The sequence below is a fragment of the Hemitrygon akajei genome, chromosome 25 (assembly GCF_048418815.1).
Source record: "Hemitrygon akajei chromosome 25, sHemAka1.3, whole genome shotgun sequence".
Taxonomy (NCBI): Eukaryota; Metazoa; Chordata; class Chondrichthyes; order Myliobatiformes; family Dasyatidae; genus Hemitrygon; species Hemitrygon akajei.
In genome coordinates, this window is record NC_133148.1 from 20,099,103 (window position 1) to 20,126,076 (window position 26,974).

The 26,974-nt window shown below is 47.1% G+C and overlaps 1 protein-coding gene and 1 pseudogene across 1 annotated transcript; one reads left to right on the top strand and one right to left on the bottom strand.

Moving 5' to 3' along the window:
* Nucleotides 1-11,804: 11,804 nt before the first annotated feature.
* On the bottom strand, nucleotides 11,805-20,507 carry LOC140716421 (uncharacterized). Its single transcript, XM_073029134.1, has 2 exons — nucleotides 20,479-20,507; nucleotides 11,805-14,425 (listed from the first exon to the last, which is right to left on the bottom strand). Exon 2 carries the CDS (start codon nucleotides 13,754-13,756, stop codon nucleotides 12,965-12,967), a length of 792 nt encoding a protein of 263 aa, XP_072885235.1. The 5' UTR covers nucleotides 13,757-14,425; nucleotides 20,479-20,507; the 3' UTR covers nucleotides 11,805-12,964.
* Nucleotides 20,367-25,218, top strand: LOC140716247 (large ribosomal subunit protein uL24 pseudogene; annotated as a pseudogene).
* The last annotated feature ends 1,756 nt before the right edge of the window (nucleotides 25,219-26,974 follow it).

Below are 26,974 nucleotides of genomic sequence, written 5' to 3' on the forward strand. Positions count from 1 at the left end.
AACCAGCATAAGCACCGGCCTAATGAGCCTATAAATCTCCCTCTCCCCCTCCCCCCTCCCCCTCCCTCCTCCCTCTCCCTCCTCCCCTCCCTCTCCCTCCTCCCTCCTCCCCCTCCCCCTCCCTCCCCCCTCCCCCCTCCCTCCTCCCTCTCCCCCTTCCCCCCCCCCCGTCACCATGTCGCCTCTCTGAGACAGTAATCTTATCCTGAATTCCCCACTGGAGTTCCAGCAGGAACGGAGTCTTGCACAAACATTCCTCACTGCTCCCATCTCTGAGGCCGGGGGGGAGAAGCTGACGTGGTTTTAACTGTTTCAGCATTTAGAAGGCGAGCCGAAGATGGCTGGGAACACACACCAGTCAGTTACAGGAACCTGGGCACCACAAGCTGGGGTGAGGGGGTGGGGGTCACTCTGATAGGTTAAACCCGACAACAGAGAGTGAGAAGGTCCATCAAGTAGATACTGTTGCTCAGTGCAACAGGGAGAGAAACCAGACACTCTGTAGGGGAATGCAACTGAGAAACAGGTGCATCCATCCATACTGTCCCGGACTTCTGCCTAGTCCCACCCACCTGCACCTGGACCATATCCCTCCAAACCCTCCCATCTATATACCTATCCAAATTTACAATCAAACCCACATCTACCATTTCTGCTGGCAGCTCATTTCACTCTCACACCACCCTCTGAGTGAAGACCTTTCCCCTCAGATCCCACTTAAATATTTCACCTTTCATCCTAAACCTATGATTTCCAGTTCTAGTCTGCTTGCATTCACCCCACTTGTACCTCTCATAATTTTGTATACCTCTATTAACTATCCCCTTATTTGCCTATAATCCAGGGAATAAACCCCTAACCTGTTCAACCTTGACCCAGGTCTTCCAGTCCCAGCAACATCTTTGTAAATTTTCTCTGCACTGTTCCAAGTTTTTGGCATCTTTCTTGCAGGTAGGTGGTCAGAACTGCAGACTGCCTCTTCCAGTCGTGCACATCTTCAACATCCAACTCGTGCCCAGCTTCTGAAGCCAATATCTCTTTACGTCTCTGAGATGCCACTTTTGGGATTATCACAGGGTAGGAGCAAGGATGTGAACTCTGGACAGGGGGTAGGACTTGGATTCAGCACTTGTACCGGGGAAGGGTGACAGGGAACAGGAGATGTATTGGATGTATCTACTGTGATGGCCAAACCGAGTTTGAGATGGGATCCAGAGTTGACCCTATTGACCTGTGTTGCTATAGAGAGGGCGGGGGGGGGGGGAGGCGTCCAGGCAGATGTGTGTGTGTGTGTGTGTGTGTGTGTGTGTGTGTGTGTGTGTGAGTGAGAGAGTGTGAGAGAGGGGGAGAGAGAGAGAGAGAGATGATTTAATGCTGTGGTTCTTCAGCTGATTATTTACCTTTGCTCCAAGGACACTTTTGCCTGCTCGTTAAGATTCCTGCAGAGACAGCAAGACGGAGCCGGTTCATGGGCGGCCGGTGTCCGGCGTGTGGAGATAAAAAGCAGGTCTGCTGAGACACAGGCAGACACACCACGGGACACTGAACGAGCGTTGTGCACCCACGTGAAGGTGGGGATTTGGAGGATCGATTCGGGGAAATCGATCAGAGACTCACAATGTGTGAAGGTGCGACCGGTGGGGAGCTGTTTGTGTGTCCACCGCTGAAGAATGGTCGTATGTGGTACGGTCACAGTCGGTGACCACAACAGGAAGACAACGGGAAGATAGATGGCAACGACATCACCTCTCTCGCTCTCTCTCCAACGATACTCAAACAACTACCTCAATCTGAACTGAACTCTGCATCATATCATAAGACTGTATCCATTTACCCACGAGCTTTGAACGAGCCTGGTTTTGGTTCCTATTTCCACACTTCTGTATATATCATTGCTAACCTGTTTCATATATTTGCATTCTCTCTCTCGCTCTCTCTCTCTCTCTCTCTCTCTCGCTCCCTCTCCCTCTCTCTCTTCCTCTCTCTCCCCCCTCCCTCCCTCTCTCTCTTCCTCTCTCCCCCTCTTTCTCTCCCCCTCTCCCTCTCCCTCTCCCCCTCCCTCTCTCTCTCCCCCTCCCTCCCTCTCTCTCCCTCCCCCCAAGCTCTGAAAGAGCTTGGTTTTGATTTCTATTTCCACACTTCTGTATATATCATTGCTAACCTGTTTCATACATTTTGCATTTTATAGACTACTGCTTAGTTTACTAATAAACACTATTAGTTACAGTAAAACCGGACTCCAATGTGTTTTCCATTTTTGCGGGTTCTTAACCCGGTCATGGGGCACGTGACACTCCTCAGAATGGCACAGCAGTCATTTCAAGTTATGGGATAGGAAGATTTGTGGGCCGAGGGGCCTGTATTGCGTTGTAGGTTTTTTTTTTAAATGGCTGCCACTGGGAATGGGGATGTGGGAGAAACACGTCAGGGAGCAGGCCTGCTCTAAGTGAGACCAGTAGGTGTGATTGATAGGATCCGGGAGAAGGGATGACACACCCTCCCAGTAATGAAAGGCGGACTTTCGTTTCCACAGCCCCGACCCCAATCTCGGGACGTTCCACTATACTCTGCGGCCATTTGATGGCTGCTCAGCGTCGGAGAGTGGGAGGTGCAGCAACCGATTTGTGAACAGCCAGATGTCTGGGAGAGCTGGGTGAGGGTGACCTGACAATCTGTTTCAGTGGCGTTAGTTAAAGGGTAATTAGTGGCCAGGACAGACGGAATGTTGGCGAGCAGGAACGGCTCCATTCTGGGTTTTGAGGGAAGGTGAAGAGGGCGTCACTCTCCTTGTAATAAATTGGTGGAGATGGTGGACAGTACTACTGCACGCAGCGTCCTCCCGGTGGTCCACGAAACTTTGATAATAAACGTACTTTGACTCCTTTGAAATTGGCAAACCGGTTTACTATTGGTCAATGTACGGAGGTGCGTGAAAAACTTTGTTGCACGCCTCCCCTACATTAGTATCGCGGTAGAACAAGGGAAAAGTAATGACAGAATACAGTCAACACAAGAGATTCAGCAGATGCTGGAAATCCAAAGCAAAACACACACACACACACACACACACACACACACACACACACACACACACACACACACACACACACACACACACACACACACACACACACACACACACACACACACACACACACACACACACAGCTGGAGGAATTCTGCAGGTCAGACAGCATCTATGGAGATGACCAACCAGCCAACGTTTCGGGCCAAAACCCTTCATCAGGACTGGAGAGAAAATGAGAAGTCAGAGTAAGAAGGTGGGGGAGGGGAGGAAGAAGTACAATGCGATGGGTGAAACCGGGGGAAGTAAAAAGCTGGAAAGTCGATTGAAGGACGAGATAAAGGGCTGGAGAAGGGGGAATTTGATAGGAGGGAACAGAAGGCCGTGGAAGAAAGAGATGGAGGAGGCGCACCAGAGAGAGATGATGAGGTGAGAAAGGGAAACAGGAATGGGGAATAGTGAAGGGGGGGGGGGGGAGCGTTACCAGAAAGTTCGAGAAATCGATGTTCATGCCGTCAGGTTGGAGGATACCCGGATGGAAAATGTCAGTCAAGGCTGGAGTCCGGGTTGAAGGTGTCCGAGGTCACTGACGGCAGTGGAGGTCGGGTTCTGAATCGGTCGGGGTTGGAGATTGCGCAATCGGCACAGAATCTGAGGTCTTGCTCCTTCACCTTGAGTGTAGCAGAACGGGAGACCACTGACCGACAGAACCGAGATGTTCGACAAAGCGGTCCCTGCGAACTACAGATATATAGTGTCACATTTGCAAGGCAGTGATGAGGTAGACAGTGAGGTCGAGCATCCATCTCGTTGCACAAGGGCGCAGTTCAGTAGTCTTCAAACAAAGAGACAGAACCTGTCCTTGGCCGATAGGAGAATGTCCGGCGTCGGCGGGTTGCTTTCCAGGGGCAGTGGGAAACGCAGACGGTCTATGCTTTTCGCGATGTGCTGAGCTGTGTCCAAAACCCACTCCGTTTCTTGCTGCCGAACGGTTTTGGCACCAAGTTGTGATGCATCCGGACAAGATACTTTCTACAGTGCATCGATAAAGATTAGTGAAGATCAAAGGACACATGAGGAAGTAGATGCGCTACTGCTGTGACGTCACGTAGTCGAGTTCCTACGAATAACTTAGAAAAGTTATCATGGTATAGCATAAAAGTTCAGAAAAGACATCATTGGAACTGTTTTCCCTAACTGGCCCAGCCACTGACCCTCCTCGTGTTTGTTCGCTTTCGAACTTAGTCTGTTCCTAATTTTTCCCAGTCACCTTCTATCCTCCCAGTGATCTGTTTCCAGATTCGATGCAGTAACTTCTGCAGCGGGTTTACAGCATGGATACGAACATTCTCGAACATGCTCATCTGAGACACATGATGACACTGTTGAATGGTAGTTATAATACCCACGATGCTTCGCGCTGTAGAATACTCCCTATTTACTTCAGGCAGCCGGGGTTGCCACAGTGCAGACTGGAAGCACTGGGCTCCAGGAGTTGTTGATGGGGTGGGGGGTGCGGTGCCGAGCGGAATGGGCGGAGGAACGGTCAGCATACTGGTCAATGCAGGGCAAGAGCAGAGCTAATGAGTCAGAAAGCCAGTTCTCGACACATTGATAAAAGGATGCCCATTACTCGTCTTCCGCCCTCATAACATCACCCACCTCGGCAGCTACAATCCTGAGCCAACACCCCCCCTCCCACCACCTCACTGTCTACACATTCCGAGTGAGTCGTTCCGCGTCAGCACGAGGGACAGAAGTTGCAGAATAACTAAAGTACAATCAACACACACACACACAGCTACCTACCTACCTACCTACCTGGAGGAACTCAGCAGGCCGGGCATCATTTACGGAAAAGAGTAAACAGTTTACGTTTCAGGCCGAGACCCTTCAGTTTAAAAAAAATGATGAGGAGAGTGAAAAGGTGGGGGTAGGGGAGGGGAAGTCAAGAGCTTACAAATTGACTGTTGCGATGAGGCCACACTCAAGTTAAAGGAAAACACCTTTTACTCCGTCTGGGTCACCTCCAACCCGATGGCATGAACAGCGATTTCTCGAACTTCCGGTAATGCCCCCCCCCCCCCACCATTGCTGTCCCATTTCCCTCTCTCACATTATCTCCTTGCCTGCCCATCACCTCCCTCTGGAGCTCCTCCCCCTTTTCTTTCTTCCATGGCCTCTGTCCTCTCCTATCAGATTCCCATTCTCCAGCCCTGTATCTCTTTCACCAATCGACCCCCCCCAGCTCCTGACTTCACCCCTGCCCCCCCCACAGTTTCACCATCACTTTGCGTTTCTTTCTTCCTCCCCTCCCCCACTTTACTCAGACCCCTCATCTTTTCCCCTCCAGTCCTGCTAAAGGGTCTCGGCTCGAAACATCAACTGTTTACTCTTTTCCCTGGACGCTGCCTGGCCTGCTGAGTTGCTCCAGCATTGTGTGTGTGTGTGTTGCTTTGGATTTCCGGCACCTGCAGATTTTCTCTCGCCGGTTAAGGTACAATTATTCCATGAATGGGTTGTTGCAAAATTGTACGCCGCACCTACACCGTCCGCGACGATCTGGCTTTACGAAACCCGGCATGGAGGGGCGCTGAAGTAACAACAGAGCTTTGAAACGGAAACAAGCAACGACGTGGCTTTGTGAGATGACCTCACAAAAAAAAAGTCACATTTATTTACGTATTTAGCGTTGAGACACGGAATAGGCGCTCCGAGCCGCTCCGCCAGCACCCTCGGATTTCACCCCAGGCTGATCACGGGACGCCTTTGGGACTGTGGGAGGAAACCTGCGCATTCCACGGGGAGGGAGTACTGCCGCCTTACAGAGGGCACCGCAATTGAACCCCGATGCCCCGAGCTGGAGTAGCATCGCGCTACGGCGGGGCTCCGGTGCATCCGGTAAAGGCAGCGCCGTGGAGCCTTTGTCTCGCAGCCCCGGCGGCGGTTCGCGTTCATTCCTGACGTCGGGTGCCGTTTGCGAGCCCTCCCCCCACACCCCCGTGACCAAGTTTTTCTCTGGGTCATCCCGTTTCCTTCCACGTTCCACTGTTAGACACCCCTAACGTGGAGGTGACTGGCGAGGCGAGGGAGGATAGAATGCGCGCCGTGGGCCGAAGAGGCGGATTCGGGACAGAAAACAACTTACACCCGGGCGCCGGTACTATAACTCACAACAGGGAAGCTCCCGATGACCGGACACTACAGCCACGGGCGTGCTGGGGCATCCGTAACGAGGACAGGCGGAGAGAGCTGGAACTCTCTCCCCGGAGCGAATGGAGACGAGATCTGACGTGATACAGGCGATGAGGCACAGATCGAGCGGGCTTCCTCCCGAGGGCAGAAACGGCCGAAACCAGAGGACATAAAGTTGAAGTGATTTGGTGGAAAGCAGTGGGGGGAGGGGACGTTAGGGGTAATTTTTTTTCTGCACGGAGGCGAGAGCGTGAAACGTCCTGCCGGGGGTGGAAGTAAAGTCAAATACATTTAAGGGTCTTGGATGGGTACGTGGATGATAAACAAAAGGGCAAGGTGGGAGGGAAGGATTAGAGTACAAGTACTTTGTTGTGCAGGGAGGCACGGTTCGTTCCATTGCTTTAGAGCACAGCGATCGCCGGCTAGGCGTCTCCCGCTGTCCGTAAGGAGTTTGCAGGGTCTCCACAGTGCAAAGACGCACGATTAGGGTTGGTGAGCTGTGGACGTGCCGTGTTCACACTTGCCGGCTGCCTCCAGCACAGTCATAGAAAACCTACAGCACAATACAGGCCCTTCGGCCCGCAAAGCTGTGCCGAACCTTAGAACTACCTAGGCTTGACCCATAGCTCTCTATTTTTTCTAACTCCATCCAGGAGTCTCTTAAAAGACCCTATCGTTTCCGCCTCCACCACCGCCGCCCGCAGCCCATTCCACTCACTCCTCGCCGATTTGACTTGAACCAAATGACGCACCTCACTGTCGGTTTCAATGTGCAAATGAAGGTCATCAAATACAAAAGTATTCTTTCAGCCCCATCCACAGGGTCCTATAATAATAATAACCTGCGCGAGAGAGCATCGCAACTACATTGTTAATGCGATAACCACTCACATTAACTGGGAATTACAACTGCATTAATTACTCTCATTAACTGGGAATTACAGCTGCATTAACCATTCGCATTGACTGGGAATTTCTCACATTAACTGGGAATTACAGCTGCATTAACCATTCGCATTGACTGGGAATTACTCACATTAACTGGGAATAACAACTCAATAACCACTCACATTAACTGGGAATTACAGCTGCATTAACCATTCGCATTGACTGGGAATTACTCACATTAACTGGGAATAACAACTCAATAACCACTCACATTAACTGGGAATAACAACTCAATAACCACTCACATTAACTGGGAATTACAACTGCATTAACCATTCGCATTGACTGGGAATTTCTCACATTAACTGGGAATCACTCACATTAACTGGGAATTACAACTCAATAACCACTCACGTTAACTGGAAATTACAACTCAATAACCACTCACATTAACTGGGAATTACAGCTGCATTAACCATTCGCATTGACTGGGAATTACTCACATTAACTGGGAATAACAACTCAATAACCACTCACATTAACTGGGAATTACAACTGCATTAACCATTCGCATTGACTGGGAATTACTCACATTAACTGGGAATTACAACTGCATTAACCATTCGCATTGACTGGGAATTTCTCACATTAACTGGGAATTACAGCTGCATTAACTACTCACATTAACTGGGAATTACTCACATTAACTGGGAATAACAACTCAATAACCACTCACATTAACTGGGAATTACAGCTGCATTAACCATTCGCATTGACTGGGAATTACTCACATTAACTGGGAATAACAACTCAATAACCACTCACATTAACTGGGAATTACAGCTGCATTAACCATTCGCATTGACTGGGAATTACTCACATTAACTGGGAATAACAACTCAATAACCACTCACATTAACTGGGAATTACAGCTGCATTAACCATTCGCATTGACTGGGAATTACTCACATTAACTGGGAATAACAACTCAATAACCACTCACATTAACTGGGAATTACAGCTGCATTAACCATTCGCATTGACTGGGAATTACTCTCATTAACTGGGAATTACTCACATTAACTGGGAATAACAACTCAATAACCACTCACATTAACTGGGAATTACAGCTGCATTAATTACTCTCATTAACTGGGAATTACTCACATTAACTGGGAATAACAACTCAATAACCACTCACATTAACTGGGAATTACAACTCAATAACCACTCACATTAACTGGGAATTACAGCTGCATTAATTACTCTCATTAACTGGGAATTACTCACATTAACTGGGAATTACAACTCAATAACCACTCACATTAACTGGGAATAACAACTCAATAACCACTCACATTAACTGGAAATTACAACTCAATAACCACTCACATTAACTGGGAATTACAGCTGCATTAATTACTCTCATTAACTGGGAATTACTCACATTAACTGGGAATAACAACTCAATAACCACTCACATTAACTGGGAATTACAACTCAATAACCACTCACATTAACTGGGAATTACAGCTGCATTAATTACTCTCATTAACTGGGAATTACTCACATTAACTGGGAATTACAACTCAATAACCACTCACATTAACTGGGAATAACAACTCAATAACCACTCACATTAACTGGAAATTACAACTCAATAACCACTCACATTAACTGGGAATTACAGCTGCATTAACCATTCGCATTGACTGGGAATTACTCACATTGACTGGGAATAACAACTCAATAACCACTCACATTAACTGGGAATTACAGCTGCATTAACCATTCGCATTGACTGGGAATTACTCTCATTAACTGGGAATTACTCACATTAACTGGGAATAACAACTCAATAACCACTCACATTAACTGGGAATTACAGCTGCATTAATTACTCTCATTAACTGGGAATTACTCACATTAACTGGGAATAACAACTCAATAACCACTCACATTAACTGGGAATTACAACTCAATAACCACTCACATTAACTGGGAATTACAGCTGCATTAATTACTCTCATTAACTGGGAATTACTCACATTAACTGGGAATTACAACTCAATAACCACTCACATTAACTGGGAATAACAACTCAATAACCACTCACATTAACTGGAAATTACAACTCAATAACCACTCACATTAACTGGGAATTACAGCTGCATTAATTACTCTCATTAACTGGGAATTACTCACATTAACTGGGAATAACAACTCAATAACCACTCACATTAACTGGGAATTACAACTCAATAACCACTCACATTAACTGGGAATTACAGCTGCATTAATTACTCTCATTAACTGGGAATTACTCACATTAACTGGGAATTACAACTCAATAACCACTCACATTAACTGGGAATAACAACTCAATAACCACTCACATTAACTGGAAATTACAACTCAATAACCACTCACATTAACTGGGAATTACAGCTGCATTAACCATTCGCATTGACTGGGAATTACTCACATTGACTGGGAATAACAACTCAATAACCACTCACATTAACTGGGAATCACAGCTGCATTAACCATTCGCATTGACTGGGAATCACAACTCAATAACCACTCACGTTATAACTGCTGTCCACCCAGCATTGCCCTGTTGCCACTATAACTTGCAATAACTAAAGTTCTCCTCTTTAGGCCAAAATAAGCCGGCAGGTTCTTTCCTAAATGACAATGAGGATTGTACAGCTACTGGGCAATCTGACAGCCGCACAATTTGCAGCTTGGCCTCTTCCCACTCTTTTATTTCATTTCTCTTGGGTTGAACTCATTTCACAACGTAGTAGCAACAGAGGCAGAAATAAAAACCCGAGTCACTTGATACGTCTGGATAGGATTATCATTGGGCCTTTTGAAGCAAAAAAAAACCCCCCATTCGCACCCTGAAGGAAAGCTGAAGTGGGGGGGGGAGGGGGGGGTTGGAGTTTGAACTGAGGAGTTTTCACGGTGGCCGGGAGTAACTCTTTCCATTGGCAGACACATTCTCATCTTGAACTGGCCGCTCAGCTTCACTCGCCCCATCACTGAGGAGTTCCCACAACCTACAAACTCGCTTTCAATGACTCTTCGTCTCAGGCTCTCGATATTTATTCTTCATCTGTTATTATCATTATTTCTTTTCGTGTTTTGCAGAGCCTGTCGTCTCTTGCACACTGGTTGTTTGTCCATCCCGCGTGAGACCTTTCACTACGTTTCTCGTATTTACTATGAACACCGTAAGAAAGAGAATCTCAGGGTTACCGACGATGTGTACTTGGATAATAAATTCACCTTGAACTTTATTGCGGCTGTTTCACATATTTACACTACAGCTTGTTTTTCATTGTAACAGTGCTGGTAACATTACACTGTCGTACTGAAGCATGCAATTATGTCAACCTGTCAACTTTCAGGCCACGCCACTCAAGGATTTGTGCTAATGTAGTTTTGTGGTGGTATGTGCTGGATCGTGAATCTGCGTACAGTGTTTTGCACCTTGACCCCAGAGGAACGATGTTTCGATTAGCCGCTTAACGTGTATGGCTAAATGACTATATAGTTGAACTTGAGAAGGGCTGTTGATCAGTGCAACACACAGAATGCTGGAGGAGCTCAGCAGGTCAGGCAGCGTCTGTGGAAATGAATCAACAGTCGACGCTTTGGACCCCAGACACTTCAGCGGGACTCATGGGTCTCAGCCCAAAAGGGAGAACTGTTTATTCCCCTCCACAGATGCTGCCTGATCTGCTGAGTTCCTCTGAGTGTGTTGCTCTGGAGTTTGATCGTGTGAAGAATCTCTTGTGCTTATGATCTGTTGATCAGTGTCACAGCTTCAACATAAAAGCTTACAAAGTTAGGGGAAATGAGGAGAAATGCTTCATGTGCGGGGAATCGTGACCTGGATGCCAATCTGAAGGGGCAGTGGAAGAGATGCAACATGGTTCCTCACGAAGGAATTAGACTGAAAACAAGTTTAAAGGAGAAGATTTGCAGGGTGAATGGGGAAAGAGCACAGGCAGTGGGACTAATGGGACTCCTCTTCATCAGGGTCAGACGCCAGATCAGGAGTCCCCAGCCTGGGGTCCACAGGCCCCCTTGGTTAACGGCAGGGGTCCACGACATGAAAGAGTCTAGAACATGACCCTGTTCTGGATGGGGTCAGGGTCTCAGAATGAAGGGTCGGCTGTTCTGGATTAAGGTGAGGAGTTTATTTACACTTTAGGTGGTTACAGTTCACTCCCCCAGAGGGAGGGGTTGCTCAGGCACTGAGTATATTCCAGGCTGAAATCAACATTTACTTGGAGATTGTGAAAAAGAATGGGGGAATTGTGGATGAATTAGGCAAGGCCCTACTGAATGGTGAAGCCTGAGTGTTCTATGGCCAACTCTTTTCTGATTTCAAATGTTATCTTCCCTGGACCAATACACTTCCTCCTACAGCAGCCCCCAACTCATAAATCCAATCCCCTTCCTCCTACCCAAACCCGTAAATCCAATCCCCTTCCTCCTACCCCAACTCATAAATCCAATCCCCTTCCTCCTACCCCAACTCATAAATCCAATCCCCTTCCTCTTACCCAAACTCATAAATCCAAACCCCTTCCTCCTACCCCAACTCGTAACTCCAACCCCCTTCCTCCTACCCCAACTCATAAATCCAATCCCCTTCCTCCTACCCAAACCCGTAAATCCAATCCCCTTCCTCCTACCCCAACTCATAAATCCAATCCCCTTCCTCCTACCCAAACCCGTAACTCCAATCCCTTTCCTCCTACCCCAACTCATAAATCCAATCCCCTTCCTCCTACCCAAACCCGTAACTCCAATCCCTTTCCTCCTACAGCAGCCCCTACACCCACCCCCCGTCATCAGTCAGAGCAGAGTCCTGGTATTGCAGGGACCCATCCATGCGCCTCCAAACCTTCTCCTGACGAAGGGTCTTGGCCCGAAACGTCGACTGTTTACTCTTTTCCACAGATGCTGCTCAGCCTGCTGAGCTCCTCCGGATTTCTGTGTGTGTTGTTTCGCAGTATCCTTCGTTCTGGCTTCAGAGAAACCAGGAGGCCTGTTCTGGAGTTGGCGTGTGCAGATGGGAGCGAGGGAGGGAGAAAAGGGGTTTATTCCACCGTAGTTCTTTTGTCAGTCGGTGTGTTCGGTGTTCTGCCGAGCACCGTGGGCGTGTTATGTTGGCGCTAGTAGGGTGACACTCGCAGTTGTGTTGGTTGTCGACACCAGCCACTCATTTCACTGTACGTTTCGATGTACAACACGTGGGATACAGAAAGCTAAGTCGGAATGTTGAAAGGAGCTGGGAATGAAGAGTTGCCACACTGGTAAATTCTCCCAAAGACAAGACACCATCCTGTTCTAGTCTCGTCCTGGGTCTGCAGAAAGTCCTGCAGGGAACTCACGGGAAGCCCCTTCACCCACAGAGCGGGGCAGGGGGGTGAGGTTAAGGGAAGCACAGGGATGCATTTACAAACATAACATCAAAGGACAAGAGAGGTTCCTGGAGATTTTAGGCAGTTACGTTGGATGGAAATGGCGTGCAGCTGAAATTCTAGCAGCCATCGACGGGCTGAATGGCCCTTGTGCTGGTGCACTCTCTATAGGAGAATTCTCTGCATCAGTTAAATGTTTGAGGCACAGTGTTTCAAACACAATGGGTGGATTTGCCGTGGATCCAGAATATTAAGCTCCATCCCAGTTGTAGGGGAGACCGACACCAGCAGAAGCAAACCCGAGCCGGGTCCAAGGCCTGTGATGAGCTGCAGAATCGAGCGCCCGCAGCCACTCGTAAACCCGCTGCGATCTCAGCTGCGGCTACGGTTAAATATTCAGGGTGGCCCAAGTTCAAACTTTCTCCTCGGTGTGAACTCGCTGGTGTCTCAGCAGATGGGATGACCGGGTGAATTCTCTCCCGCACTCGGAGCAGGTGAACGGCCTCTCCCCAGTGTGCACTCGCTGGTGTCGCAGGAGGTTGGACGACTGCGTGAACCCCTTCCCACACTCGTTGCAAGTGAACGGCCTCTCCCCGGTGTGAATCCGCTGGTGTATTATCAGATCCGATGAGCGCGTGAACCCCTTCCCGCACTCGGAGCAGGTGAACGGCCTCTCCCCGGTGTGGATGTGCTGATGCGTCAGCAGGTTGGACGACTGTGTGAATCCCTTCCCGCACTCAGAGCACACAAACAGTTTCTCCCCGGTGTGAACCCGCTGGTGTGTCAGCAGATTGGCCAGCCGAGTGAATCCCTTCCCACAGTCGGAGCAGATGAAGGGGCCCTCCTCACTGTGAACCTGCTGGTGCCTCATCAGGCTGGAGGAGCGAGTGAATCCCCTCCCGCACTCAAAGCAGGTGAACGGCCGCTCCCCGGTGTGAACCTGCTGGTGCCTCATCAGGCTGGACGACCGAGTGAATCCCCTCCCGCACTCGGTGCAAGTGAACGGCCGCTCGCCGGTGTGAACCTCCTGGTGCCTCATCAGGCTGGACGACCGAGTGAATCCCCTCCCGCACTCGGAGCAGGTGAACGCCGTTTCCGCGGCGTGACCTTGCTCGTGCTTCATCGGGCCAGAGGATTGAGTGAATCCCTTCTCACGCACTGAACAGACGAACCACCTCTCCACACTGGTTCTCTTGTGTCTCATTAGGTTAGAGTCCTCTCACACTGGGAGCAGGTGAACAATGTATCCCCTGTTCTCAGTGGCCTGTATTATTGATGAAAATACGATATTGTTTTCAACAGGCGAGTAACGTATCCCCAGGTGAAGAGATGCTCAGAAGCCTGTGATACTGTTGAAACGACTATGTAGTTTCCAACAGGACGATCAGTCAGTGAGTATCTTTCCAGACACAAAACAGGCAACGTCTGACTGCATAATGAAGCTCTTCATTGTGGTTGCACCAAATTCCAGATGAAATGGGGGAATTACTCTCCCCACTGCACCAGAATTTAGACTGACCAATCACTTTTACCGAGGGAACTTTTCCCGCTCCTTCAGAGATCTGAAAAAAATTACATTCTGCGTGGCTCCTTTCCAAGTCGGTTCATGAAAACTTCTCTCCCTCTCTCACACACAACGCGTGTTTGGTTTTACCCGCTCCCCGCACGGCTGTGTCGCTGGATTAAACCTCGTTCCAGGAAGGGTACAGGGCGCTTTCAGTTGAGCTGAGTGTGCCTCACTGCTTCGCAAAAAACAAACAAATCCCATTCCATGGTTGAAAGATCGACGAGATTCAGGTGCTGGAGAACAGTGAAGATCTGATGAGATTGTTGGGTTTCAGTTTCTCATACACAATCCAACGCTTGTTGTACCCTATAAAAAAAAATTTGTTTTAAAACCATTGTAACGTACAGGACAGCAATTTGGGAAAAAAAGGAGTTGTGATGGCAAACTGTGTGCTAGATGATTACATGTCAGAAGCTTGCATCCTACTCTAGACAGGACTCCTGGAAGTGTGGAGGATCAGAGGGATCTTGGGTCCGAGTCCATAGGACACTCAAAGCTGCTGCGCAGGTTGACTCTGTGGTTAAGAAGGCGTACAGTGCATTGGCTTTCATCAATCGTGGAATTGAGTTTAGGAGCCGAGAAGTACTGTTGCAACTATATAGGACCCTGGTCAGACCCCACTTGGAGTACTGTGCTCAGTTCTGGTCACCTCACTACAGAAAGGATGTGGAAGCCATAGAAAGGGTGCAGAGGAGATTTACAAGGATGTTGCCTGGATTGGAGAGCATGCCTTATGAGAATAGGTTGAATGAACTCGGCCTTTTCTCCTTGGAGCGAAGGAAGATGAGAGGTGACCTGATTGAGGTGTATAAGATGATGAGAGGCATCGATCGTGTGGATAGTCAGAGGCTTTTTCCCAGGGCTGAAATGGTTGCCACAAGATGATACAGGTTTAAGGTGCTGGGGAGTAGGTACAGAGGAGATGTCAGGGGTAAGTTTTTTAGTCAGAGAGTGGTGAGTGCGTGGAATGGGCTGCCAGCAACGGTGGTGGAGGCGGATACGATAAGGTCTTTTAACAGACTTTTGGATATGGAGCTTAGTAAAATAGTGGGCTATAGGTAAGGCTAGTAATTTCTAAGGTAGGGACATGTTCGGCATAACTTTGTGGGCCGAAGGGCCTGTGTATTGTGCTGTAGGTTTTCTATGTTTCTACAATGAACATGTCCCAATGGAACAGTTGGAGTTCGCTGCCGTATTGGAGGTGATACAGGAGTCTTTATGCTGATGGGTGGACGTAGAAGCCCTGAGCATAATTTGGAGATGAGTCGGGAAGATAGCCTGGAATAACTCACGGGATGACGGATTTCCATTAGGCTGGAAAAGCTGGGTGGTACACCTGGGAGGGTAGGAATTTGAGAGGGCATCTGCTAATAATCATTAGCTATCCTAACAAGACCATAAGACCTAGGAGAACCAGGCTGTTCAGCACCTCCACTGCATTTTGGCTGATTTCTCTCAGAGCCTTCACCCTGTAACCTTCGGCACCTTTACGAATCAAGAACCAATCAACCTCCGCTTTAAGTACACCCAATGACGTGGCCTCCACTGTTGTCTGTGGTAATGAATTCCACAGATTCACCACCCTCTGGCTAAAAAAATACTCCCTCATCTCTTTTTGAAAGGGATGTTTCTCTATTCTGAGGCTGGGCCCTCGGGTGCCAGACTCACCCACTACATCCAGTCTATCTAGCCACTTCAACGTTGAGTGAGATCCACCCCGTCCTTCTAAACTCCAGCGAGTACCGTCCCAGAGCCATTAAACACCCCTCACATATTAACCCTTTCATTCCCGGGATCATTCTCGTGAACCTCCTCTGGACCCCCTCCATTGCCAGGACATCCTTTCTTAGGTCAGGGGCCCAAAACTGCTCACATACATTTCAAATGTGGTCTGAACCGTGCCTTACAAAGCCTCAGCATTACATTCTTGCCTTTATAGTCTAGTCCTCGCAAAATGAATGCTAACATTGCATTTGCCTTCCTCACCACCGACTCAACCTGCAGGTTAACTTTTAGGGAGTCCTGCGTGAAGATTTTTAAATTTGCTCCCCATTTAGAAAACAGTCTAAACCATTATACCTTCTATCAAAGTGCATCAGCAGATGGGATACACTGCATTGCATCTGCCGTTTCTTTGCCCATTCTCCTAATCTATCCAAGTCCTCTGGAGACTCTCCAAACTATCTGCCCCTCCAATTACCTATGTACCAGCTGCAGACTTGGCCACAAAGCCATCAATTCCATGATTCATATCAGTAACATACCGTGTGACATGAAGGGGCTGAGCACCCAACCCCAACCCCTGTGGAACATCACTAGTCACTGGCAGCTAACCAGAAAAGTCCCATTTTATTCCCACTCTGCCTCCCGTCAGTTAGCTAATCTTCTATCCATGGTAGCATCTTTCCTGTAATACCATAGTGCTCTTACCCTGTCAGCAGCCTCATGTGTGGCACCTTGTCAAAGGCCTTCTGAAAATCCAAGTACACAACACCCACTGACTCTTCTCTGACTATGCCCCCACTCTGCAACCATTCCAGGATCTGTGATTCTTGAGTGATCATTACTAATGCCTCCACAACCTCTTCATCCACCTCTTTCAGAACCCTGGGGTGCTCCAGGTGATGAATCTACCTTCAGACCTTCCAGCTTCTCAAGCACTTTCGCTGCAGTAACAGCAACTACACTCACTTCTGGTCCCTGTCACTCTTGATTTTCTTCCACTGTGAAGAGTAACGCAAACACTTACTAAGTCCATCTGCCATTTCTTTGTCGCCCATTACGACCCCTCCAGTGTCACTTTCCAGTGTCCAATGTCCATTCTTGCCTCTCTTTTAACTCTTTATATATCTGAAAATCCTTTTGCTATCATCTTTTATATTAATGGCTGGCTTACCTTTGTGATTCAACTTTTCTCTCCTTATTGCACTTTTAGTTGCCTTCTGTTGGTTTTTAAAAGCTTCCCAATCATCTAGGTTCCGATTAATTTTTGATCTATTGTATGCCCTCTCTTTTGATTTTAGACTACCTTTGACTCCCCTTGCTGGCCGTGATTGCCTCAGCCTCCCTTTAGAATGTTTCTGCCTCTAGAAACATAGAAAACCTACAGCACAACACAGGCCCTTCGGCCCACAAAGCTGAGCCGAACATGTACTTACTTTAGAAATTACCGAGGGTTACCCATAGCCCTCTGTTTTTCTAAGCTCCATGTACCTGTCCAGGAGTCTCTTAAAAGACCCTATCGTTTCCAACTTCACCACCGTCGCCGGCAGCCCATTCCAAGCACTCACCACTCTCTGAGTAAAAAACTTACCCCTGACATCTGCTTCTTTGGAATAAACTGAACCTGTATCTTCTGAACTAGTCCTAGAAACTCCAGCCAATGCTGCTTTATCGTCATCGCTGCTAGTGTCCCTTCCCAGCTTTGGCCCCTTATGCCTCTGTTAATACCTTTACTCAACTACAATACCAATACATCCAATTTTATCTTCTCCCTCTGAAACTCAACCAGAGTTCGCTGTAGTGTCTGAAATGATACCTTTCACAGGAATGTTTATCTCAAACTGCAGGATGACTTCTATCATACTACGGTCACTGCCTCCTAAGGGTTCCTTTTACCCTTAAGCTCCCCAATCAAATCACGACACAAACCCGATCCAGAATTGTCTTTCCCTTAGCTTTTCCCTTAGAACCACAAACTGCTCTTTAAAAAGCCATCTCATAGGCATTCCACAAATCCTTTCTCTTGGGATCCAGTACCAACCTGATTTTCCCTAACTACCTGCATGTTGAAGTTCCCCATGACTACCATAACACTGCCTGTTTTTCTATCTCCCTATCTCTGCCACAGACGTGGCTACTCTTCAGAGTTCCTGCATCCAGTTCCCATCAGGGTCTTTCACCCTTATAGTTTATCGACTCTACCCATAGGGATTCTACACCTTCTGATCCCAGGTCACTTCTTTTTAAGATTTAGAATTCAATTGTCTTTCTTATCAACAAGGCCAACCCACTCCCTTTCAATAGTACACGTTTCCCTGGATGTTAAGCTCCCAGCTGTGATCATCTTTCAACCATAGCTTTGTGATGTCCACTATAAATAGAGTTGTTCCATTTGGACAAATGCCCGAGAAAGACGTAGAATGGAGCTGATGGGCAAACTACCACAAAGGAAAAATCTGCTTACAGGGTGTTCAGTTGATATAATTAGCACCTGGGTTCACTGAATCAGAGAATTAAAAGTTTGTTCTTTCAAAACGAAATTAAGATTCTTGGTTTTTGAAATTAAAATGTTGCAGGTGTTGAAGTCAAAGTAAAACCATAAAATGCTGTGAACATTTTAATTATCGGACCATCAGTCATAATAGCTCAGGTCGGAAACGTTAACGGTCTCTTGTTTTCTGCTTTGATATTTTAAATTTTTTTGGTACTAGACCTAACTACAGCATTTGAACACAAAGTGCACTGCAGATGCTGTGGTCAAACCAACACGTAAACTGGAGGAACTCAGCAGGTCGGGCAGTATCCGTGGAAACGAGCAGTCAACGTTTCGGGCCGAGACCCTTCGTCAGGACTGAAGAAGGAGGGGGCAGGGGCCCTATAAAGAAGGTGGGGGAAGGTGGGAAGGAGAAGGCTGATGGGAGTCAGGTGAAAATCCATTCAGAGGAAAGATCAGGGGTGAGGGAGGGGATAGGCAGGAAAGGTGAAGAAGGAATATGAGGGGAAAGCACTATGGGTAGTAGAAGAAGGCAGAATCGTGAGAGAGGTGATAGGCAGCTGGAGGAGGAGGCAGAGTGAAACTGGGATGGGGGAAGGGAGAGGGAGGGAATTACCGGAAGTTGGAGAAGTTGATGTTCATACTGAGGGGCTGGACACTACCCAGACCGTATATGAGGTGTTGCTCCTCCAACCGGAGTCTGGCCTCACCGTGGCAGTAGAGGCCATGTATGGACATATCCGAATGGGAATGTGAAGCAGAGTTGAAGTGGGTGGCAACCGGGAGATCTTGTCTGTTGTGGTGGACAGAGCGGAGGTGCTCGACGAAGCAGTCCCCTAATCTGTGTCGGGTCTCGCTGATGTAGAGGAGGCTGCACCGGGAGCACCGGATGCAATGGATGACACCTTCAACAGGACCCCACCACTAAGCACATCTTTCCCTCTCTACCCCTCTCCGCTTTTCGCAGGTATCGTTCCCTCCGCGACTGCCTGGTCCACACGTCCCTCCCCACAGATCTCCCATCTGGTACTTATCCCTGCAAGTGGAAGTGCTACACCTGTCCCTACAGCCCCCCCTCTTACCACCATTCAGGGCCCCAAACAGTCCTTCCAGGTGAGGCAACACTTGACTTGTGAGTCTGTTGGGGTCATCTATTGCATCCTGTGCTCCCGGTACGGCCTCCACTACATCGGCGAAACCTGACGCAGATTGGGGGACCGCTTCGTTGAGCTCCTCCGCTCCGTCCATCACAACAGACAGGATCTCCCAGTTGCCACCCACTTCAACTCTGCTTCACATTCCCATTCGGATATGTCCATACATGGCCTCCTCTACTGCCATGATGAGGTCAAACTCAGGTTGGAGGAGTAACACCTCATATACCGTCTAGATAGTCTCCAGCCTCTTGGCATGAGCCTCGAATTCTCCAACTTCTGGTAATTCCTTCCCTCTCCTTTCCCCATCCTACTTTCATTCTGCCTCCTCCTCCAGCTGCCTATCACCTCTCTCATGATTCTGCCTTCTTCTACTACCCATAGTGCTTTCCCCTTACAGTCCTTCTTCACCTTTCCTGCCTATCCTCTCCCTCACCCCTTGATCTTTCCTCTGAATGGATTTTCACCTGACAACCACCAGCCTTTTCCTTCCCACCCTCCTCCACCTTCTTTATAGGTCCCTTGCCCCCTCTTTCTTCAGTCCTGACGAAGGGTCTCGGCCTGAAACGTTGCTGCCCGACCTGCTGAGTTCTTCCAGCGTGTTGTACGTGTTGTTACAGCATTTGAATACCGGCCAGGTCTGCGGAGGCCATAGGCCGAAATCAGATCTACAGATTTAGTTCATAGCTAAACGTACTGCAATCGATGGCCGACTTATTACCCATACTGCACAGCGCCGTAGGAACTACTATATGGATGACAGTTTCAAGTGAACACGCGTGCGTGGCCTAGAGCACGCAATGCATGATGGGCCGGACCGGAGAACAAAGCGGAGAAGTCCCCGGGGTCACGGGTGCCGAGGGGAGGGAGCGTCGGCATGAGAGCGTACGGCGGCCCGCGGTGCTTCCGGAACTTGGATCGGCTCTCCGGCAACCGGAGGCCGCTCTTGTTAGTGATTGGAACTGTCCCCCCCGGTGCTCCGTTCCTACCTGCCGCCAACCTTCGGAAAGCGCCGATGTCAACTGCGCATGCTTGTGAAATCACTTCCCCGCGCATGCGCCCCTACTCTCTGCAGAGTAAATCCTAATGAAGGGTCTCAGCTCGAAACGTCGCCGATTCATTCACTTCCATAGGCGCTGCCTGACCCGCTGAGTTCCTCCAGCATCTTGCGTGTGTTGCTCATTCTCTACTGATCGGGCGCTTTCTATGACAACGGGGGTTCTGGGTAATCCGGGCCACCATAACAACAGGATAGGGTTGTCCGCTACGCACGTCAGCCACTTCTTAAAATTGGTAATTGGGTCCATTACTGTCACATGTGCAGTGGAAAAACATCGTGTTGCATCCGAATCACACAGATTTCATCATTTTAGCACATAGAATTAGTAAATTAGTTTATTATTGTCGCATGTATTCTAAAGGGAAGATGAGGCATAGAATAGAGCAAAAATGGTGGGAAGCTCGAGGATTGCAAAGTTCTTTTAAATCAACAGAAGGCAACTATAAAAAAATAAGGAGCGTAAAGATGAAATATGAAGGAAGGTAAGCTAGCCAATAATATCACAGAGAATACCAAAAGATTTTCAGATATATAAAAAGTAAAAGTCAGGCGTGAGTGGATATCAGACTGCTGAAAAAAATATGCTGGATAGGTAGTAATGCGGGAAAAAAAGAACTGGTAAGCAAACTTAATAAGTTTTTCTTAAATATCACCGACATATGTCATGAAATTTGCTAATTTACGGCAGCAGTACAATGCAATACATGATAAATACAGAGAGAAAATCTGAATGACAATAAGTCTAATAAATGGTGTCAGGGGACATAAGTGAGTGTAGTTGCTGTTAAAGAGAAGTTGCTTGGGAAGCTGAAAAGTCTGCAGGCAGAGAAGTCATCTGGACCGGATGGTCTACACCCCAAGGTACTGAACCAGCGAGCTGAAGAGATTGTTCCAGATTCACTAAATTCTGGAATGGTTCCAGATGACTGGAAAATTGCAAATGTCACTCCACTCTTTAGGAAACTAAGGAGGCAGAAAAAAAGAAAGTTACAGACCAGTTAGCCTGACTTCAGTGGTTGGGAAGATTTTTTTCTAAATGTTTAGGAAATTCAAAAATCAGAGTTTCAAAGGGGCTTGGGGGTCCTTTTGCATGATTCCCTAAAGGTTAATGTGCTGATTGAGTTGGTGGTAAAGAAGGCAAAGCAATGCTAGCATTCATTTGAAGAGGACTAGAATAGAAGAGCAAGGATGTGATGCTAAGGTTTATGAGGCACTGGTTAGACTACACGAAGTATTGTGAGCAGTTCTGGGCCCTTTATCTAAGCAGAGATATCTTGGCATTGAGGAGAGTCCAGAGGAAGGCCACAAGAATGATTCCAGGAATGAAAGAGTTAACATATGAGGAGTGTTTGGTATTATTGCAATTGAAGATATAACTTTAAATACTCCTAACCTACAGGTTTTAGTTTTTACCTCTCTTTTAGCAAGGAGAGCAATCTTGCTTAAATGGAAGGAGTCTACCCCTCCTGCACATCTTCAAAGGCTACATGATATTATGTCTTATTTAAATTTAGAAAAGATCCGCTGCTCAGTCTTAAATTCGAAACAATCTTTTTATGATAACTGGGGACCTTTCCTAAATTACTTTTCCAATTTATAAAGTTTAACAGTGCACAGACTTTTATGTATATTTTTATCTTCTTTTCTTGAGCGAATATGCTTTTTTTTCTCATTATCCATTATCATCCATCAGCTTTTTTCTTTGGTAGTTGGTAGGGGGTTGACTTTTTTTTATATAAAAAATTTCTTTTATGATGTATGACCTATCTTTAAATTTTTGATTACAGAGTGGTATACCTTTATGTGTTATGCTGTAACATTTTGATCAATTTTATCACAATATATGAATGTACACAAGTTATGTTGAGATGTATCTATGTGTTGCACTCTGTAAATCTTGTTTTTTTCTTCTGAATAAAAATATTGTAAAAAGAAAAAGAAAACATATGAGGAGTGTTTGATGGCTCTGGGCCTGTACCCGCTGGAGATGAAAATAATTCATTTATTTTTTCTTTGTGTATTTGCACAGTCTGGTGTGTTTTCACACTGGTTGTCCATCCTGTTGGTGCAGTCTTTCATTGATTCTATTATGGTTATTGGATTTATTGAGTATGCCCACAAGAAAATGAATCTCTGGGGGTATATGATAATTTGTACGTACTGTTACTTTGAACTTTGAATAAAAGGGGACTTCACTGAAACCTATTGTATGTTGAAAGGCCTTGATAGAGAGGATGTGGAGAGGATGTTTCCTATATTGGGGGAGTCTAGGACCGGAGCACACAGCCTCAGTATAGAGAGATGTCCATTTAGAATAGAGTTGAGGTGATTTCTTTAGCCAGAGGGTGGTGAATCTGTGGAATTAATCGCCATGGACATCTGTCAAGTCATTGAGTATATCTAAAGTGGAGTTTGATAGGTTCTTGCCGTCAGAGGTTTCAAGAAGAATGCGATTGAGAGGGATAGTAAAACAGCCATGATGGAATGGTGGAGCAGACTCGATGGACTGAGTGGCCTCATTCTGTCCCTATGTCTTATGTACTGAGGTACAATGAAACACTTTATTTTGCACCTCTCCCGTACAGATCATTTCTCCGCAGCAATACACAGAGGTAGCGTGAGGGGAAACAATAACAGAATAAAGTGTTACAGAAAGAGTGCCGTGTAGGCATCAGCCCATGACAAGATGGATTGTGAGGTCAGGAATCCACCTGACTATATAAGAGCTTTATTATAATGGCTGCTCTTCTGAGGTACTGAGGTGTAGATGGGATCCATGGAGGGAATGCTCTTCCTTCATGATGTTCTGAGGTGTGTTGGTAGTTTCCTGCGGTGTCGGGCCAACCTGTGATGTATCCATACAGGATGATTTCTGTGGTGTGAGATGCTTTCTGAGGGATGTGTCCTAGATTTTCCGGGACTCGATTGGAGTTTTGTCATAGGTTTTATTTTTTGGAGACACAAGAATCTGGAGATATTCTTTCTTATCCATTGGTCACCCTCCAATACAGCAGAGAGGACCTTTGTTCCCCACCCTGTCCCAGATAGAGCAGGAACCGTGTTCCCCAGGTCCTTACATCCCACCAAGCTCCAAGGTGATCATCATTTACAATTTCTGTAAGCTGTGAGAGGATTCCACTAACACATATTCTCTCAATTCCTCCGTCTCCACTGCATCTGTTCTTAAGATGAGGCTTTTCATAGCAGAACTAAGGGTATGTCCTCCTTCTTCAAAGAAAGGGGCTTCCCTTCCTCCACCATCAACGTTGCCTTCAACCGCCATCTCTTCCTTTTAGTGTACGTCTGTCCTCATCCCATTCTCTCACCACTCCACCAGAGACAGGGTTCCACTGGTCATCACCTATCATCCCACCAGCCTCCCGTGTCCAGCACTTAATTCTCCATAACTTCCACCACCTCCGACGGGATCCCACTACCAACCCCGCACACCTTTCCCCTCCTCCACTTTCTGCTTTCCACAGGGATCGCTCCTACACAACTCCTTTGTCCATTTGTCCCTCCTCACTGATCTCCCTCCTGGTACTTACCCTTCCAAGCAGAACAAGTGCTACACCTGTCCTACAACTCCTCCCTCGGTACCATTCGGGGCCCTAAACAGTCCTCCCAGGCGAGGCATCACTTCACCACCGAGATGTTGTGGTCATCTACTGTATCTGGTGCTCCCAGTGTGGCCTCCTGTATATCGGTGAAACCCGACGTAGACCGGGAGACCACTTTGCTGAGCATCTACACTCTGTCCGCCAGAGAAAAAGCAGAATCTCCCATCCGTTTTAATTCCACTTCCCATTACCATTCGGACATCTCAGTCCATGACCTCCTCTACTGTCACAATGAGGCTGCGCTCAGGTCGGAGGCGTTTCAATGCTCCATCTCACATCCACAGGAAAATCATGTCCTCCCCATTGTCTAAGGAGTCGAGGCAAAAAGACAACGTTCGCTCAATGCCCATTTGCAAAGATGATGAAGTTTAGGTCGTCAGAGGTCATTATAAGGGCCAGCAGATCGGCAAAGTTGTCCAAGTGTACAGAAAGAAGTATATAATCTATATCATATAAGTCAAACTCAAGGCCCGCAGTGGAATTATCTTTGGCCCGCGAGATAATATCTAATTACTATTAAAGCTGGCCCCAGTAATCGAAGCGCCTATGGCGTATGTATGGCTAATGCTGAGTTTATTCAGGTACCAGGTTTTCAGGGTTTTTAGTGTTTATTCGGCAGTCTTCTTCATAAGAAACGGAATTTGTAAAGTGAAACACTTTGTAGTTATAGCAGAGACTGAGACACATGAGAGCAGGCTGAAAAAACGGAGGCAACGAAAGCTGCGTTCGCACGTGTCCGACTGATCCGGCCCGCATGAAGCTGCATTTTGCTCAATCCGGCCCGTGACCTAAAATGAGTTTGACACCCCTGATCTATATGGAGCATGTGCAATGTGAGAAGGCCAATGGTACCACAGTTCACGTTGGTATTCACCCCAGCAAGCTGGATAAGGATCAAAAGAAGATCTTGGAATGCAAAGCCAAATCTCGCCAAGTTGGCAAGGATAAGGGGAAATATAAGGAAGAGACCATTGACAAAAGGCAGGAGTAATTTTATGTTCTGCTTCTACTTCAAATAAAAACATAGGGAAATTTTTGGAAAAAAAAAACCTGTTACGAATTTCTATAGATGTGTGGGAGCAGGTATACTAACTGATTGCATCAAAACCTGGTATGGAAACAGCAATGTCCTTGCGTGGAAAATCCCAGAAAAAAGCAGTGGACACAGCCCAGTCCTTCACAGATAAAGCCCTCCACAAAGTTGAGTACATCTACAAGGGACACTTGCAGGAAAGCAGCATCCATCTTCAAGGACTCCCACCATTCAGGCAATGCTCTCTTCTCACTGTTATCATCAGGAAGGTGTCACAGGCCCCACACCACCGGTTTCAGGAAGATTCCACAACATATGGACTCACTTTCAATTACTCTACAACTCATGTTCTCAATGTTTATCTATTTTTTTTTGTATTTGCACAATTTGTTGTCTTTCTCGCATTGGTTGTTCATCCATCTTTGTTGTGTGCAGTTCTTCACTGATTCTGGACGGACTACACTCCAGAGTTCCGAAAGAGGTAGCTGAAGAGATTGTGGAGGCATTAGTAATGATCTTTCAAGAATGACTAGATTCTAGATTCAGAGGACAGAAAAAATTGTAAATATCACTCTTCAAGAAGGGAGGGAAGCAGAAGAGAAGAAATTATAGGCCAGTTAGTCTGACCTCAGCTGGTGGGAAGAGATTGGAGTTGGTTATTAAGGACAATGTCTCAGGGTACTTGGAAGCAGATGATAAAATAGCCTAGTTTCCTTAAGAGAACATCTTGCCTGGCAGATTTATTAGAATTCTTTGAGGAAATAACAAGTAGGATAGACAAAGGAGAACTGGTGGATGTTGTTGACTTGGATTTTCAGAAGGACTTTGACAAGGTGCCACACATCAGGCTGCTTAACAAGCTAAGAGCCCGTGGTATTACAGGAAAGATATTAGCTTACATAGAGCATTGGCTGATTAGCAGGAGGCAAAGAGTGACAATAAAGGGAGTCTTTTCTGATTGGCTGCCAGTGGTTAGTTGTGTTCTGCAGGGGTCTGTGATGGGGCTGCTTCTTTTTACATTATATGTCAATGATTTGGATGACACAATAGATGGCTTTCTAGCCAAGTTTGCGGATTAAAATGAAGATAGATGGAGGCCAGGTAGTGTTGAGGAAGCAGGGAGTCTACAGAAGGACTTGAGCAGATCAGGGGAGTAGGAAAAGAAGTGGCAAATGAGATAGAGTTGGGAAGTGTGTGGCCATGCACTTTGGTAGGAGGAATAAAAGCATAGACTATTTTCTAAACGGAAAGAAAATTCAGAAATCCAATTTGCAAATTCCCTAAAGGTTAATTTTGCAGTTTGAGTTGGTAATGAGGAAGACAAATGCAATGTTAGCACTCGTTTTGGGAGGACTAGAATACAAAAGCAAGGATGTAATGGTGAGGTTTCATTAGGGACTGACAAGGCCTCACTTGGAGTATTGTGAGCAGTTTTGGGCCCCTTATCCAAGAAAGGATGTGCTGACATTGGAGAGGGTCCAGAGGAGGTTCACGAGGATGATTCTGGGAATGAAAGGGTTACCATGTGAGGAGTGATTGATGGCTTTCGGCCTTTACTCACTGGAGTTTAGAGGAATGAGAGGGGATCTCATTGAAACCTATTGAATATTGAAAGGCATGGATAGAATGGAGGTGCAGAGGAGGCTTCCTCTTGTGGGGGAGGACACAGCCTCAGAATAGAGGTACGTCCACTTAGAATGGAGATGAGGAGGAATTTCTTTAGCCAGTGAGTGGCGAATCTGTGGAATTCGTTGCTACAGGCGGCTGTGGTC

Coding starts and splice junctions, on each gene's coding strand:
- LOC140716421 (XM_073029134.1), bottom strand. CDS start 13,756: ATGAGACACAAGAGAACCAGTGTGGAGAGGTGGTTCGTCTGTTCAGTG.